The sequence below is a fragment of the Danio rerio genome, chromosome 3 (genome assembly GCF_049306965.1).
Source record: "Danio rerio strain Tuebingen ecotype United States chromosome 3, GRCz12tu, whole genome shotgun sequence".
NCBI classification, from domain to species: domain Eukaryota; kingdom Metazoa; phylum Chordata; class Actinopteri; order Cypriniformes; family Danionidae; genus Danio; species Danio rerio.
The window spans coordinates 23,490,001-23,508,378 of record NC_133178.1 but is presented as its reverse complement, the minus strand read 5'-3'; the positions used below and the strand labels follow the sequence as shown (position 1 = coordinate 23,508,378).

The 18,378-nt window shown below is 35.9% G+C and overlaps 1 protein-coding gene across 10 annotated transcripts in view; it reads right to left on the bottom strand.

Moving 5' to 3' along the window:
• Positions 1-812: 812 nt before the first annotated feature.
• Positions 813-18,378, bottom strand: part of mrtfaa (myocardin related transcription factor Aa) — a 70,538-nt gene continuing 52,972 nt past the window's right edge. For all 10 annotated transcript variants that reach the window (XM_073944422.1, XM_073944423.1, XM_073944421.1 and 7 more), the window contains 9 exons: positions 16,916-17,166; positions 14,935-15,103; positions 14,469-14,846; positions 11,522-11,989; positions 10,599-10,799; positions 10,404-10,517; positions 9,376-9,516; positions 2,690-2,747; positions 813-2,600 (listed from right to left, as the gene is read on the bottom strand). In XM_073944422.1, the coding sequence (XP_073800523.1) occupies positions 2,068-2,600; positions 2,690-2,747; positions 9,376-9,516; positions 10,404-10,517; positions 10,599-10,799; positions 11,522-11,989; positions 14,469-14,846; positions 14,935-15,103; positions 16,916-17,166 (2,313 nt within the window). In that variant the 3' untranslated portion in view covers positions 813-2,067. The remainder of the gene's footprint in view (positions 2,601-2,689; positions 2,748-9,375; positions 9,517-10,403; positions 10,518-10,598; positions 10,800-11,521; positions 11,990-14,468; positions 14,847-14,934; positions 15,104-16,915; positions 17,167-18,378) is intronic.

The window sequence follows — 18,378 nt, the reverse complement described above, 5'->3', positions numbered from 1 at the left end:
GAGTTAGGTTTAAGAGTAGAGTAATATGCTGATGTTAACTGCTTTGCTTTATTGCATTCCTGCAGTGGACTCTCACATATAGTCTCTGCTACTTCATAGCCGTGGTGGGCATTTCTCTCTGTGTTTGCGCTGAACCCAGTTGACCAATTACAACAGACTGGTTCATCGGACCAATCAGCGCAGATTAGCCTCACGCTAAGGAGGGGTTTGGGAACAAATTAATTGCTGAATGAATCTTATGGGAGTTGTGGGATAATTAGGTAAAAATAAATGCATATTATAAGGCAATGAAAGTATTTTTGACCTTGCATGCATATCTGTTGTTGTAGACTGTTGTTGGAGACCCCCAAAACCAAAATATGACCATTTATAAAGCAAAATAGGGGCTCATTAAATGTTTTTAAATCAGAGCATGTTTAGATTAAAGACAGTAAAACTGCTATGTAATTCTTAACCACTATAATCACCATGACCGCATGGTGTCAGTAAACGCTAATATGTGTGTGTGTACTGCAAACAGCATTTTTGTGGGACTCGTCGTTTCAGAAAGGCTTGAATAAACTCCACCACAAATACATCAAATAAACTTACTTGGTATGTTTGACTAATGAGCTATTTTTCGATTAATCCGAGTCTGTCTCTGTCACTGACTGCTGTTTATCTGATGTAATGCATGATGAGAAGCAGACACATAATGTGGAAGCGGTGGGCGGGGAGAAGCAGCTCATTTGCATTTAAAGCCACAGGCTACATTGTCCTCAGACACCAAAATGGGCAGATTCTGGAAGCTATAATAAATGATCTGATGGGTATTTTGAGCTGAAACTTTACAGACACATTCTGCAGACACGAAAGTCTTATCTTGCATCTTGTAAAAAAGGTAAAATAGGTGCCCTTTAAAAATCAAGGTTTCCTCACTTATTTTGTCAACTAATAATTTTTACAGTGTATTGGGGGTTATTGGTGCTATAAACAATGAAAGCAGGTGTAACAATATTACAGTTTGTTAATACCCTCAACTTTGGGGTTAAATAATCAAGCTTGGCAATGCTAGCAGATGCTAATTTCGAATGGGTTTCCAAACTGAAATCAAAAATAGATTAATATAGTAGCATTGTCTGTTTCTTGCATTATAATTCAGGTAAGTATTGACAAGCTTATTGGCTATCTTTGTAGCCATAAAATAATATTTTGGCACTTATATGGGAGTATTATCTGTGTATACATTTTTTAAAAATCTAATTCATAGGTGTCAAAATCGATTCCTAGAGATTCCTTTGAACACCACGATTATTTGGATCAGCTGTGTTTGATTACAGATGGAGCATAACTGTGCAGAGATGCGGCCCTCCGGGAATTGACTTTAACACCTATGATCTAACTTAATTATCATAACTTTGACGATTATGCAAATATACCTATGTCAAAGCTAACAAGATGTTACAAAACGAGTTGGCTTATGCTATAAAAAATAGATTATAATACTATAAATAGTTACATCCATCAGGTGCATATTTTCGAGATATTCAATAAGCAATATGTAAAAGTTTACATTATATTTGGTAAACCAAGCTTGTTGACTGCCGCATATTCCAATTGTAATGTGAATGTAAACGCTCCACTAACACAAGTAAACAAATTTGCTAAAATTGAGGCAAAAATGGATTTGCATATTGCTTGTTTGTATGCCTGTTTCCATATGTACATGTACTGTATGTCACTGAAACATCTCATTTAGGTGTCATATTAAAGTAACAGCAATTCACAATATTTTAAATGAGAAAAACATAAAACATCTAGCCTCTTTAGAAAAAAACTCAATGATAAAATGGTTGACTTACAAATAAAATAATTTCAGTGACATACACATGCTATAAGCATTTGAGCAAGAAAAGATGAGAGACTGATTCTTTTTAAAATGCAATATAATCCATGTAAAGTTAGTATTATAACTCATACTTGTTAAAGCGAAATTAAAACAGTTCCTGGTGAAGTTACTATGCGAAATATGTGGGCCATTTAAAAAAAAAAAAAAAAAAAAAAGACTAGTCTGTGAATTCCTATTGACTACAAGCTGGACCAGTTCAGATCAGAAGTGTCCAGAAAGTCTGCAGAAAACAAGCTGGAGGGGTTGTGTCCATTAATATGTACCAACCCTGGCACCTCCCCCGCAGAAGCGCCCACTCCAAGCTCCATCCAATCCATAGAATCAGGGGCGGAGTCTACTAAATCGGAAGCAGAATGACTGGAAAAGCTTATGTCATATGTGTCCATTGGACACCGTGGGTGGTCAAGGATACTCGGCGTGCTTAGCATTTGATTGTGGAGGTCTACGATTAGCGTGGTCGGTCCTCCTGGCTCCACTCCCAGTAACGGTTTGCCAGTAGTGCTTTCCAGGAAATCTTCAAGACGTCCAGCACCTGTGGCACAGCTGGTGGGCACCTTGATGGAAGGAGGTCGAGGTTCTGCAATTAAAGTTTTGATGGTGTTTTCAGAGGCAGGAGAGAGATTGAGAGGAGAGAAGCTCAAGGTGAGGGGTGTGTTTGGCCGAAGCCTTTCAAGAACAGGATCAGGAGATGCTTTGAAATTCTCAGAGATTTCTGTGGGAAGAAGGAAACAAGGCGTGAGTGTGAGGTACATCAATTTATTTAGATGACTATATACTGTGAAATAAATAATCAAAAATCACCTCCGCGTTGGATTAGGATGTCAAACAGGTCGTCAACATGCTGTTGGGAGACATTTTCCTGTAACAACATAAACACCTTTAGACAAGGCAGCATAGGATTTCATATAATAATCTCCTCCCTAAAAATCCATGAAGTGATTTGCTACACAGTCGAAACTAATGTTAAAGATCCCATGAAGTGCTTTAAAATGTGCATTTTTTAATTCGATGTTTGATGTCATCTTAACTTAAACCTGAAGAGAAGACTTAACATAGTGTAGCTCCTCCCTTTTTAAAAATAAACAGCCAATAGCATTATGTTTCATCACCGCTCTGCCAGTGAAAATGGTTCAGCTAAAGCAAATGTGAAGCGTTTGAAGGGGGCAGGTCATGTCAGATACTAGAGAGCATTTGATTTGTCACGATTTGATGAGAAACGACCAATAAAAAAAAATTATATCAGTTTTATATCTTTTAAACATGAATTTTGTCACTGTTTTGGAGCTCACTAGCTTATAGATTTGTTAGAAAAACTAACAATACGGATACTAACATCTACATAACTTTATTTTAACTCAATGAGACCTTTAAGCAAGCACCAAGCTAGTCCAAAACATAGATTTGGCACAAATGAAAGGTCAGAAATATTACAATCAGACAAAAAAAAAAAAAAAAAAAATATATATATATATATATATATATATATATATATATATATATATATATAAACAAATAAATAATAAAAACAACAGCAGATGAAAGTGAGATGGAGGGCAAGACAGTACCTCATGACAAAGAGCTATGGGTGAACACAAGGTGGAAGGAGAGAGCAAAGCATGCTGGTCCAAACTCAAACACATCTCCTGACAGACAGATATGGATGTATATTTAAGGATATTTTTTTTGTCTCTCTCATTTTTTACTTATCCACATGCTGTTACATCTTACACATACCCATAAACAATCATTTACTAGACAAAAAAACACCAGCATAGATGATAAAATCGTTTCATATTACTTGTAAGCGATACAGTTATCCTGTGCTGTCACTGTCTACTGTATGTAGTTGTTTAAAACAGTGTTTCCCAACCACATTCCTGGAGGAACAGCAGATCTGCATATTTTTAATGTCTCCTTAACCAAATACACCAGTTTCAGATGATCAGCTCATTAACAGAGACTGAAAGACCTGTAATGGCTGTTACAGACCAAGGAAACATGAAGTGTTGGTGGTCCTCCAGGAACGTGGTTGAGAAACACTGGTTTAAACAACTACATACAGTAGACAGTGAAAGGTTTAGAGCACAATCCGCAAAGACTGCAACAGTTTGTTTCTGTGTGGTAAACAGAAATGTGGTATTAAATGTGTGGTATTTTTACTTCTATTGCAATAGACTCCATGGCGCAAGTTTCAGAATGTCATTGTTTTTCCTATATTGGTCAACAGAGTTAAATGCTACATGTGCAAATGTTTATGTATTAACCACTGAATATTTAAAAAGTTTTGACAGCTTGCAACAAGACTTCAAAAACTAGATCTTTTCTGAACTCTGAGGTTAATACTGTATATGACATAATAATTTTTAGACATTCTTATTTAAACAAGATTACTTGTCCCTAAAAAAATTGTTGGAAATGTAAAACTAAAACTGAGATCCTTGAATGAGTATAATGTAGATAGAGCTACTTTACCATTAGTGTGTCACATAAAAAATGGGATTCATAAAAAAAACTGTAGCCAGATCTAGTATACATTAATTGACAAAGGTCTTGTCGTTGATCCCAGATGTAGGAGCTTGACTTCTAGTTGATCATTTGGAAAAGTGACAGAAAGTAGATTTTTCTGATGAATCATCTGCTGGACTGCATCACAATCATCATAAATACCGGGGACGACCTTTTAGAACCAGCATGGACACAAGATTCTCACAGAAATCAGCCAAGTTAAGTAAAGGGAAAATCGTAGTTTGTGGTTACATTCAGTATAGGGGTGTGTGCATCAAAGATCCTGAAAGCAAAGAAGGTCAAGGTGCTCCAGACCAGAGCAAGTCAGACCTTACGGTCCTAAGTAAATAATTAAAAATCAAGCCATGATCATATCTAATCATTTGGCATTTGCCATTTATAAAAGCCACTTCTGATACTAAATGATCAACTAGAAGTTATTATTTGTTGTTCCTAAAACCTGGATAGGCGACAATAGCTTTGTCAGGTAGTGTATAATCTACTGTCTTAAACATAATTTATTACCAATCATATATAATCTTAATGACTTCATATGTTGACATAATGCTGTCAAACTGTGCAAAAGCAGATGTTTTTTTTACTTTATGTGCAGTTATTTCTAACACAGTACGTGTACATATTATAAACATTTTAATTCACCATTTTAAGTTTTTGCTGTTTGGACTGTATGTTCTGACAGAACTGTGTAATGGAAATAAAGCTGCGTAAAACTTCTACTTCAGTGCTCTATTAAAAAAACATAATGCAGACAAGTTTGGGAGATAAAAGGAGGGTGATAAAACTAAGTTTCATGCTTGAAAGAAATGAATGAAAAAAGGAGGTTGGCGAGAGAAAACAAAAAACAAAAAGAGCATTTTGGGTACAATTAAGCAGCCTTGGTGAACTTGATGATACCAGGCAGACTATCAAAAGAGTTCCCACACATTCACAACTAACGTCTAAAAGATGTTCCCACAAACAAGCTGAGCTCTATTTATATCACAGACCTATAAATCTGTACTCCACTAAGAGAATCTGTGCCGTATAGCAGTCTAGACGCAACTCTGCTGAAACTCCTATTAGAATTCCGGTCTCGTATGACACAGATTTTACTTATCAGAAGAAAAGAGTCTTGCTGGCCCCGAGACAGTCTTTACACAGAGAGTACAGACACAAACATAAGCTCTGCTCCAAAACCCCTTTTTTGTAACTCTTTCCAGCTTTACACAGTCAACAATTCCTAATCCGAGGTGTTCTGAGATCACTTTGGCTCGAGGCGGGCTTGCTCCTTAAGAAAAGCGAACTCAATATTTGTGAGTGTTTTTTTGATTGGATGCCATGTTTGCTGATTCATGACTGCAGTTTGCGTTCTTTGAAGACTTTAGATGCTGCTTTGATTTTTAATTTACATGGTGTGTTGAGCTCAAAAAATAATAAAGTTGACTACTTTTCAGAAGTTTTAGGGACAGTAGGATTTTAGTTTCTCAAATCTATTTTTAATTCACCATTGTTGGGGTTTAATTTTAAATGTACACTCATCGGACACTTTATTAGGTACACCTGATTAGTTTCATGTTGGACCCCCCTTTTGCCTTCAGAACTGCCTTAATGCTTTGTGGCATAGATTCAAATCAAATGAAATCAAATCAAATCAAATCACTTTTATTGTCACATCAACAGCTGCACGTGTGCTATGATGAATGAGAAGCTTAAAGTAGGTGCTGGCTCCAGACAGTACAAAATACAGATAGTCAAATACAATGACAGTGCAAAATACAGACAGTGCAAGTACAACGACAGTGCAAAATACAGAAAGTACAAAATAAAACAGCATACTCCCAAAAAGTAGAACAATGTAAAATTGACAGCGATATGTACAATGAAAATTTGTACATAGTTGTAGGCAGTATTGTTTTAAGTATGGATTGGTTAAAGTGCAGTAAATGCTACATATTGATGGTGTGCAGTGAGGGGTGTGGTAGAGTCTGTGTGGGGTGTGTTAAATGTTCATCAGCCTGATAGTCTGAGGGAAGAAGCTTTCCTTCAGTCGGCTAGTGCAAGATCGGATGTTGTGGAACAGTCTGCTTGAGGGTAGCAGAGAGAACATTCTATGGCTTGGGTGGCTGAAGTCGCTGATAATTCTCTTGGCTTTCCTCATGCACCGCCTGGTGTAGATGTCCTGGAGGAAGGGAAGCTCACCTCCTACTACGCGTCCAGCAGTTCGCACAATCCTATAGAGGCCTATGCGATTGCTGCTGGTGCTTTTTCCATACCAGATGGGGATACAGCCAGACAGGATGCAGTCCACAGTGCAGGTGTAGAATGAGTGGAGGATTTGGGGGCTCATTCCAAACCTTCTGAGACGCCTGAGGAAGAAGAGGCGTTGTTGTGGCTTCCTCAGCACTGCGACTGTGTGAGCCATCCATGTCAAATCCTCAGCGATGTGTACTCCAAGAAACTTGAAAGTGCTGACTCTCTCCACTGGTGTCCTGTTGATGGTGATGGGGTGTGTTCTCTCTTCTCTCTCCTGAAATCCACCACCAACTCCTTGGTTTTGCTGATGTTGAGTGAGATGTGGTTTTGCTGAAACCACTGCGTCAGAGTGTGCACCTCCTCTCTGTAGGCCGTCACATCATTTTTGGTGATTAGGCCCACCACAGTTGTGTCATTAGCAAATTTAACAATGACGTTGGAGCTGTGTTTGGCTGTACAGTCATGTGTGTACAGGGAGTACAGGAGTGGGCTGAGAACACAGCTCGTGGAGCACCAGTGTTGAGGATCAGTGTGGACGAAGTAATGTTGTTCATTCTGACCACCTGGCGCCTGCTTGACAGGAAGTCCAGGATCCAGTTGCACAGAGAGCTGTGTAGACCCAGAGCCTGGAGCTTCACCACCAGCTTGGCAGGCACTATGGTGTTAAATGCTGAGCTGTAGTCTACAAACAGCATTCTCACATATGTGTTTTTGTTTTCCAGGTGAGACAGAGCAGTGTGCAAGGTGAAAACAATTGCATCATCAGTGGAGCGATCATTCCTGTATGCAAATTGCAGAGGGTCAGTGTGAGCAGGCAGTAAGACAGCGGGCAACAAGATACTGAAAATATTCCTCAAAGATTTGAGTCATTATTGACATGATAGCCTCGCGCAGTTGCTGCCGATTATTTGCTGCACATGCATGATGTGAATCTCTCTTCTCACCACAACTCAAAGGTGCTCTATTGGATTGAGCTCTGGTTACTGTGGAGGCCATTTGAGTACAGTGAACTCATTGTCATGTTCAAAAAACCAGTCTGAGATGATTCACGCTTTATGACATGATGCGTTATCCTGCTGGAGGTAGCAATCAGAAGATGGGTACAATGTCGTCACTGGGATGGACATAGCGACAATACTCAGGTAGGCTGTGGCATTGATGCTCAATTGGTACTAATTGGCCCAAAAGTGTGCCAAGAAAATATCCCCCACACCAATACATGACCATCACCAACCTGAACCATTGATACAAGGCAGGATGAATCCATGCTTTCATGTTGTTGAAGCCAAATTCTGACTCTACCATCCGAATGTTGTAGCAGAAATCTAGACTCATCAGACCAGGCAACGTTTTTCCAATCTTCTATTGTCCAATTTTAGTAAGCCTGTGTGAATTGTAGCCTCAGTTTCCTGTTATTAGCTGACAGGAGTGGCACCCGGTGTGCCCTTTTGTTGTTATAGCCCATCCGCCTCAAGGTTGGATGTGTTGTACATTCAGAGATGCTCTTCTGCATACTTCGGTTGTAACGAGTGGTTACTTGAGTTACTGTTGACTTTCTATTAGCTTTAACCAGTCTGGCCATTCTTCTCTGATCTCTTGCATCAACAAGGCATATGTGCCCACAAAACTGCTGCTCATAGGATATTTTCTTTAAACCCCAGAGATGGTTACGTGTGAAAATCCCAGTAGATCAGCAGTTTCTAAAAAACCCAGATCAGCCCATCTGACACCAACAACCATGCCACATTTAAAGTTACTTACTGTAAATCCCCTTTCTTCCCCATTCTGATGCTTGGTTTGAACTGCAGCAGATCGTCTTGACCATGTCTGCATGTCTAAATGCATTGAGTTGCTGCCATGTGATCGGCCAATTAGAAATTTGTATTAACGAGCAGTTGGACAGGTGTACCTAATAAAATGGCCAGTGAGTGTATTTCATTATTATAAAGAAAATCATTGGAGACACTTTAGTTTAGGTCACAATTCAACAAACCATTAGCTAACACTACTAGCTTAATAAACTAATTAGCTGTTTAATAACATTTAGTAAGGTAGAAGTTGGGTTTAGGTTTTGTGTTAAAAATGCACGATATGATCATACTTTATAACCACTAATAAACAGTTAATATCTAAATAATAGGCAAGTAATAAGCCAATACTTAATAGCATGAAGTGTAACCTAAAGTGTTATCAAATCATTTATTATATTAATTTCAACCAAATATCAGTATAAAATAGTATTTATTAAGCTCAATGTGACTAATTATTTGACACAAAGGTTAAATGCAGCAATAAATAACTATTTATATAAAAAAGATTTTAATATGCAATGTATTCCAGTAATACTGCTGAATTTTCTGCATCATTAGTCCATTCCTCAGTGTTACATGATCTTTTTGGAAAATATTATCACTTTATTGGAAATAATAATTGTTTATGTATGGAAAATAATCTTTTTGATGCATAATCATTTGCTAAAAATCAAGAAACATTCCAAAATTTTGTCAACAGCAGACGTTTCTGAATGGCATGGATCTCAAATCAAGGAACTGATTTACTCAAACTGTCCTCTCAATTTCCTTAAAAAGTTGCATAACATTGTATTTATGCTAAGCATTATAATTTATTTAAAACTATATAAACATTGGATGCATCATAGCACCAATGGCAGCTACATGTAGATAAACAGCACGCAAAGTCTTTAGTACGTACACAAACAAACCACTTACAATATTGTTGTTGTTGTTGGGAGATGAAGGGACGACATCACCATCATTCATTGAATCCACTGAACTGAAGAATGATGTTGAGACGAAGGAAGAGCTTGATGCCTTGTAATTGGTCGCCACATTTAGGTCTGGCTTTAGTGCCTGTCAAAGTAAAAACATGCATCTCAATTAGCAGCAGTGTTAATGGGTTAATAGCCCAAGCCTGCGAGCCTTCATTTGAACACCACTAGTGACAGTGATTAGTCATTAACATTTTAATAAGCAGGTTTAAAAGCCTCATAATTGTGTTCAATGACTTGTCAAGAGTAAGTGATGCTGCCTTATACATTTCATTAATCAACACAGAGGAAAGATATCTGCTGAAAAAGTCCTTCCCTATTAGCTTTCATAATTACACTCATAGCTTCAAAAAAACAATGCTAATATTAGCATACTACTCAAATTGAATTGTGTATAGACCATTTTGAGGGATGTAAACAAAAACAATAGTTCCAACATATTTCCTGTTTTACATTTTTAACTTCTATAGGTTTTAAGAATCCAAAAAGAGCCACATATTGATAAATAATGTTCTGATGGCTGTTTTAACATTAAGCTATGATTGATTTGCCTCTTGTTACTGTCATGAAATGTGATAACAAGAAGGACGCTTATTTCATGTTCATTGAAATGGTCTATAGTATGCACAATATCTACATGGACATAACTGCCCTACTAAAGTTTGTTAAAACAAGCACTATATCAACTGAGAACAGTGCAGGATGTACTGTATCCCACAATGCAATGTGCTTTATGACTTGATCATCCCTGACTTCCATCTTTTCCCTTCATTTACATCCAATAAAGTTGTGAATGTATTGTATATTCAATATAATATATGTTAATATTGCATGAATTCTTTTGTTTTTTATATATTCAGTTTTCTTTTTTGGTAGTATTAGCTTTTATTTATGTTTATATGTCTTTTGTCTATTTCAAATGAGGTCATGTGTATTCTGTTTTAAAAATGCATTAATGTTTGTACTAACCTTTTTGATTGGCTGTTTTAAAATGACAGTTTGTATGGGCTCGGGCTGGTTGTTATTATTAAGCAATTCAGCCTCTGATTGGTTGGGTAATGTTGTAGATGTCGACTGCAGTCTCTTGAAAATGGGCAAAAAAACAACTGGAGATTATTTAAATGTTAACTGTATATTTCCTCTGACGACTTTAAGAATCATTACCTGTAGTCTGCTCTGATTGGTTGCTTTGCCCTGAGGGCGCCTGCCTCTGGCTGGGGCCTCTGTGTGCTGATTAGACAGTGTCAGCAGGAACTGGTTGCCGTTGCCGTCGGTCACTATGGTGGGGGTGGAGTTTGGGTTAACTGGGCTGACTGGCACTGAAGAAACAGGACTTGACTGCTGGTTGGTAAGTGCTTGAGGAAACTGCAGGAAAAATGGAAAAGATGGAAATTTAACCAAACGTGATATGTTGTGTGATTTCCCATTATAATAAAAATGAAGCATCTCACTACTGCTGCAGCACACACACAACCCCTGGAGACTGTGATGAAGTGCTGTGGCGTCAGGGGAAATGTTTGGAGAAAAACTAAAGTCTAAAATGTATTTTTCTACTAAAAAGCACTGTAAAAATGGAGTATGAACTTATAACCTTGCATGCATGTATGTTATTTATGTGTATAAAATTAAACATTAATTGAATAATTTATATTATTTATTATATAATAATAAATAAATGAATAAATTTATAATATATTTATAAAAACACTACGTTCTTAATTTAATTGTATTTAATGCTTTAATTCAGTTTTAAATATTTCAGCTTGTGCTTATTATTGTTTAAATCTAAACTTTTTTTAGTACTGTATATGTAAATATTTGATTAAAATTTGTCATATCAATTTAAAGTGTCATCTAATAATAACATTTAATTGTATTTATAGATGTGTTTTATTTCACTGTTTTGCTTTTATTTAACAACATTAACCCTTGTTTAGGCTTTATAAAGAGGGTCCTTTATAAATAAGTTATAACTTTCCATCAATCAGCACTTAAACCAACTCTTTAAACCCCCATCTCTGATCAAATAATGATCACACTATTAATGCCAAGTCTGAATCTGTACATTGTGAAAGCACAGCACTAACTTGTCTCTGCTGCTTCTGTGTTTTCCTCTTCCTCTGATGTGTCTGTTGCAGCAGGTTGCGTTGATTCTGTCGCATTACAATCCTCTGCTGCTGCTCCAGCTCCACCTGCGGCTCCGTCACCATCTCACTGTCTTCCACCACCTCCATCACCTCCTCCTTTACAGTGACTCTAAGAGCCTCAATTACGGCAGCAGGAAGCGCCTCTTTGACTGGATTGGGCTCTTGCACCCGTTTCCCCTCCAGCTGCAGACGCAGGGACTCAACTAGCTGCTGCTTCTGCAAAAGCATGTTGGTGAGCTCCTGAATGCGCCGGTCCTTCTCCAGCAGCATCTGGTCCTTGTCTGCAGAACGAGAAAGCATGCAGGAGGAGGATTGATATGTTTGGCTACAGGGCTCTTCTTTAATGCACACAGTGGTCGGGAGAGGAGGAGACGGCTGCAGGGAGAGCTGGGTGAGAGGAGAGCTCACCTAAAACACACACAAAAAGGAAACATATTAATAATGTGAGGTCCAAACCATACGGATCCAAACTGTCAAATCAAATCAAACTGTTCAGCAGACAAAGTATTGAAAAGTGCATTAAGTATATAGTTTATATACATGCTGTACATATAACAAGATGATGGACGCTGAATCAACATTTCTGTTTATACTTTTACATTTTATTCTGGAAATTAAAGATTGTTACATGAAGTATATGTATCTTTTTGACTAATTTAATAATGTGCACCCTTTGTAAAGCTGCTTTGGAACAATAATTAGTGTGAAAAGTGTTATACAAGTAAACTTGAATTGAATTGAATGTGTTTTTATATGAATATGGATAAGATGTAAATATTTGAACGCTATGAATTATTTAAATATGTTAATATGAGTAGTGTGATGTTTCTGTCATTCTTAAGCTGCGGTCACACTCGGGTCTGAGCATGCAAAATTGTGTAGTACGGCGCTGTGAAAAGGGGTGGGATTAAACAAGATGATTAGACATTTAAAAAAGTAAACTTCGCATTGCATCGAACTGCGAAACTTGGTCTGATGCATTCGCGTGCATATGGATGGAAGTGTATGGGGAGAAAAGTCCAGTGTGACCGCAGCAAAAAATAATTTTTTTTTTTTGCTGTTCGTTCAAACCACATATTCAAAATGAGCTTAACTAACACCATTCTTTAGGTTTTTTTATGTTTTATGCTTTATGTTAAATCTACTTAAATTTGTGAAAACAATTTAGATAACTTAATTAATTTGTGTAGGGACACCATGAAGGAATTGTGTGAAACCCAAATTGTAAACAGTCTATTTTGAAATATTTAAGTTACAATTAATTCAATGTAATACATTTACTATTATCACTAGTAGTTGAACAATTATTATCACTTACATAATCAACAGATTTACATTAAATTGAACAAAGACATTTGCTTTCATTGTGCTCTTGCTAAAGTCCAGCTTTATTAATATTATTTTATTTTAAATGTTATATATAGCTGTTGTTGTTGTTGTTGTTGTTATTATTATTATTATTATGTTACCAGCATATTTTTGGTAAAACTCATGACGGTCTGTTTTCCATTTACTGCTAAAGAATATTTGAATTATCATTTGTTAATAAGGGCGTCACAGTGGCGCAGTGGGTAGCTTGATCGCCTTACAGCAAGAAGGTTGCTGGTTCAAGCCTTGACTTGGTCAGTTGCCATTTTTGTGTGGAGTTTGCATGTTCTCATGGGTTGCCTCCGGGTGCTCCGGTTTCCCCCATAAGTCCAAAGACATGTGGTATAGGTGAATTGGGTAAGCTAAATTGTACGTAGTGTATGTGTTTGAATGAGAGTGTATGAGTGTTTCCCAGTGATGAGTTGCAGCTGGAAGGGCATCCTCTGCGTAAAACATATGCTGGATAAGTTTGCAGTTCATTTCGCTGTGGCGACCCCTGATAAAAGGGACTAAGTCGAAAAGAAAATGAATGAATGAATGAATTTGTTAAAAAAACTACTTACATTTTTATCATAAAATCATTATATTAATTACAATTACAATTATAAAATTGTCTTGTATTGTTTACAAAGTTTTATTTTTTACTTAAATTTTTTAATTATATTATGTGTGATTGTATTTATGGTCATTTCTTTTTAAAATGGTAGCTTTTGTATTTAATACTATACATTGGCACCTGAAGGTCTGAGAGTAACTTTTGTCATGCACATGTGGTTGAACTGACAATAAAGCTGACTTTGACCAATATAAGCATCACTCGTCATTATATTATAAAATATTAGAAAGAAGATTGTTTTCGTTTGACTGCTGTAGAAGTCTATCCTAAATATTGTTCTGAGATAAATTACTTAAATAACTAATAACTACACAGACAGACAGACAGACAGACAGATAGACAAATAGATAGACAGATAGATAGATAGACAGACAGACAGACAGACAGACAGACAGACAGACAGACAGACAGACAGACAGACAGACAGACAGACAGACAGACAGACAGACAGACAGACAGACAGACAGACAGACAGACAGACAGATAGATAGATAGATAGATAGATAGATAGATAGATAGATAGATAGATAGATAGATAGATAGATAGATAGATAGATAGATAAAAAGCATAATCATTTATTTATTTATTTATTTATTTGCTTGTTTGTTTGTTTGTTCGTTTGTTTTTTTTTGCAGTTGATGAGGTGTAGCCTTCAGTTGACATCAGACTGGTTATTAGTGAATGAACATTCAGAGGCATCATGCAGCTTTGACACTTTAAATGCAGACACTAGACAGCCCTCAGCTATTGTGCTGCAATGCTTCACTGCTCACAGCCAGTGCAGACAAAGGCTAAGGTTTTCTGTAAAGGCCACTTTTTGCACATTAAGTAACATTTCACAATCATCGGTCCAAAACTGACCCAATTTAGTAAGTCTAAAGAATAGATAAGTGGACAATTACCATTTCCCCGAAAGCATCTGCATGACAGCTCGCCTCATCTGGACTCATTCCAGTGGATGAACGCTCGGAGTGGGCAGGGGAAACCGGAGGGGAGGAGCTAGTGCTGCCAAACTGCATCATCATTGGCGCTGTTGTCAGAGTTCCCCCTCCTTCTGCAGTGGCACCGAACTGGAAGGAAGCAACCATCAGGTTCCTGTCTGTTGATTGGTGTGTGGAAGAGGCTCCTCCCCCTAGGGCTGAGGGTGTGTTGGTTTTAGGTGTTGGCGGGCTGGTCCCACCGTTCTGCTCCTGAAAATTCCTCAGCCGCTCAATAAGGTCATTCTTTGTGCCCGAGACTGTCAAGCCTCGCAGTTTCAACTCCTGCTTCAGCTCTGCCACCTGCAGGAAATGCAGAGAACAGCAGGAGTTGTTTGATTTAATGCTATATAAGTAGCTACACAGTAAGAAGTACTGAAATTAATATTACCTTTAGCTCCTCCAGGTTGGGAGGCAGTGGGCTTATGTTAACTCTGCCTACATTTATAGTGGACTGTTGGTTCTGACTAGTCAGATTAGTGGATGTTGATTGAGGGGGAGTGTCATTCTTGGACTGTGACTGGCCATTGGCTAAAGCAGGCTGCTGATCAGCTGGAGGCCTAAATAAAGTATAAGAATAATGTGTTATATTATTTAAAAAAATTAATAAATTATGGTCTCTCCTACAAGCAATTCTAAATAATTATACTTTTTTTTCATTGTCCTTCAAATTATTAGGTTTTGCTTATATCTACAAAATGGCTTGATAAAAATAAGAAAAAATACCATGCTAAAAAAGGATAATAAAATATTAACTAAACTTAGTATGACCACATACAGTTGAAGAAGTCAATTGAATTATTAGCCCCCCCTGTTTATCTTTTCCCTCAATTTCTGTTTAACGGAGATCTTTTTTCAAGACTTTTCTAAACATAATAGTTTCAATAACTCATCTCTAATAACTGATTTATTTTATCTTTGCTATGATGACAATAAATAATATTTTACTAGATCTTTTTCAAGACACTTCTATACGGATTAATGAATAGAAGGTTACAGGTTATTAAGGTTAACTGGGCAGGTTAGGGTAATTAGGCAATTTATTGTATAATAATGGATTGTTCTGTAGACAGTTGAAAAAAATATAGCTTAAAGGGGCTAATAATATTGACCTTAAAATGTTTTTTTTTTTAAAATTCAAAACAGTTTTTATTCTAGCTGAAATAAACAAATAAGACTTTTATCAAAAGAAAAAATACTATCAGACATACTGTGAAAATTTCCTTGCTCTGTTAAACATCATTTGAGAAATATTTTAAAAAGAAAAAAAAATCAAAAGGTGGTTGATAATTCTGACTTCAACTGTACACTTTCAGATAAGTATAGGACAAAATAATTGCAATTTTTACAAACATTAATGAAAATACATTCCATTTTTATAATCAATTACTTGATCAACACATTAAAAAATCTATTTAAATAAATCATTATTGATAAAAAGTATTCATATAATTATTAATAGCAGCACCAGCACTATGAATTTTTATTAAAAATGAAGGACATAATTCACATTTTACTCTTTCCTTGACATCAGATTGGTTTGTAATAAGTGAACATTCGGAGGTGACGTGTTTTTAATAATTTAAAATAAAATTAAATGTAAAGTAGCATGATAGCTTATAATATTATATAGTTTAACAAACACAGGTCAAAATATTTTGACAAATTTTGACAAATATATGTGGAGTGCTCGGTGATGATGGCACATTATTTAATCTAATCTTACTGGTTTTAATTATGCTAGTTATTTGAAACATAAAAATTTAATATTTTACTTCAATTTGCTTTTCGTTTTACATAAAATTCCATTAAGATACCAAAATGGGCTTTATTTTTGCACATACAGGTAGAGTAAGATTTTTTAGCCCCCCTGTATATTTTTCCCCAATTTCTGTTATTTTTTTTCAACACGTATAAACATTATAATTTGAATAAATAATTTCTTTTATCTTTGTAGTGCTGATAATACATAATATTTTAATAGATATTTTCCAAGATACTAGCCTTTAGCTTAAAGCGACATTTAAAGGCTTAACTAGGTTAATTAGGTTAACTAGGTAAGTTAGGGTAATTAGAATAAGTTATTGTATAATGATGGTTTGTTCTGTAGAGAATTAAAAAAAATACAGCTTAAGGGGGCTAAAAATATTGACCTTATAATGTTTATAAGCAATTGAAAACTGCTCTTATTCTAGCCAAAAAAAAAAAAGACTTTCTCCAAAAGAAAAAAAAACTGTGAAAATATCCTTGTTCTGTTAAACATAATTTGGGAAATATTTAAAAAAGAAAAGAAAAAAAAACAACAACAGGGTTAGTAATTTTGACTTCAATTGTATATAATAAACATTCCACAAATACAGGACATTTCTCACTTGGGTGGAGCTGGCAGGATGGTGTGGTAGTTGTAGTTTTGCTGCTGTTGGTTGATAATCTGTAGCTGGAGGAAGAGCTGCTGTTGGTAGAGGAGTTTAGCGTAGGACGAGTCGAGCAGAGGCGGAGGCTCACGCTCAGCTTTCTGATCCGGAGGAACATACTGGTGATATTTCAGCTTCTTGACTTTAGGTTTATTGTCTCTCACTTTCTTAGAGCGCTGAGCAGGACGCTCACTACTCACTTTACCACTCTGAAAAAGACAGAAAGAGTTCAAGCATTAAAATAATGGTCATTCTGGTTAAAAATAAAATAAACAAAAATTATATATACAGTGCTCAACATAAATAATATTTGTATCCATTTCTCAGTGAATATAGGTAATATATTTTGTTGAATTTGCATAAAACAGATTTCTTAAACATACATAATTATTAAAAAAAAAAAATTCTCACTGAAAATCTTTAGAAATAGAAAATAACACATTTAAATTTATGCAAAAAATTGACAATTTTATTTTTTATTTTTGTTTCTCTTCAATTTTGCTCCTTTTAAAAAAATCCTTTTTTATTATCTTTCCCCTATTTATTATTGCTCCCTGAATATGCAAAAATATAATTTTGTATAGCTGCCTTTAGAAAATATTTATTTAAATTGAATATGAATATTCAACTTGAAAGGGTGAGATTTAACCATGCAAATTAATTTAATTTACATGATACTAATTAATATACAAATGTGTTAATTTACAATTACAGCTGATTTATGGCAAGCGTTTGCTTGTGAACTACTATACAAAATATGATAATGTTTACTGGATGGTGTAAAGCAGTCCTAGTGTATTTCAGCTTTGTTTCCTAAATAAAAGAGTTATGTATCCAAGATTGGATTTCCTGGTATCTGCTGTAATGGTATTTTGGTAACACAGCAAACTGGATAAGATATTTAATTTGAAGTAAACTCTTGTAACCTGTGCCTGGGCATTCTATCAAAGAAAGGAAAGCTTAAGAACAGTTTTTAAATCAACATTATTAAATAATTACCAATTAATAGAACAACAGCTAGAGTGACAGAATAACATGTATAATGCAGAACAACAGACGACAGAATAAAAAAAAGAACAAGAGATGGACAGATTTAGAATGATATATTGAATGATACCTTGAATTACATATAGAACAACAGATAGACAGACTGATAGAAAACACAACAGACATAGGCAGATAGATATATTGAATTAAAATATAAACAATCGATAGACAGACAGACAGACAGACAGACAGACAGACAGACAGACAGACAAATACATAGAAAGATAAATGTACAGACAGACAGACAGATAGATAGACAGATAGATAGATAGATAGATAGACGGACGGACGGACGGACGGACAGACAGACAGACAGACAGACAAACAGATAGATAGATAGATAGATAGATAGATAGATAGATAGATAGATAGAT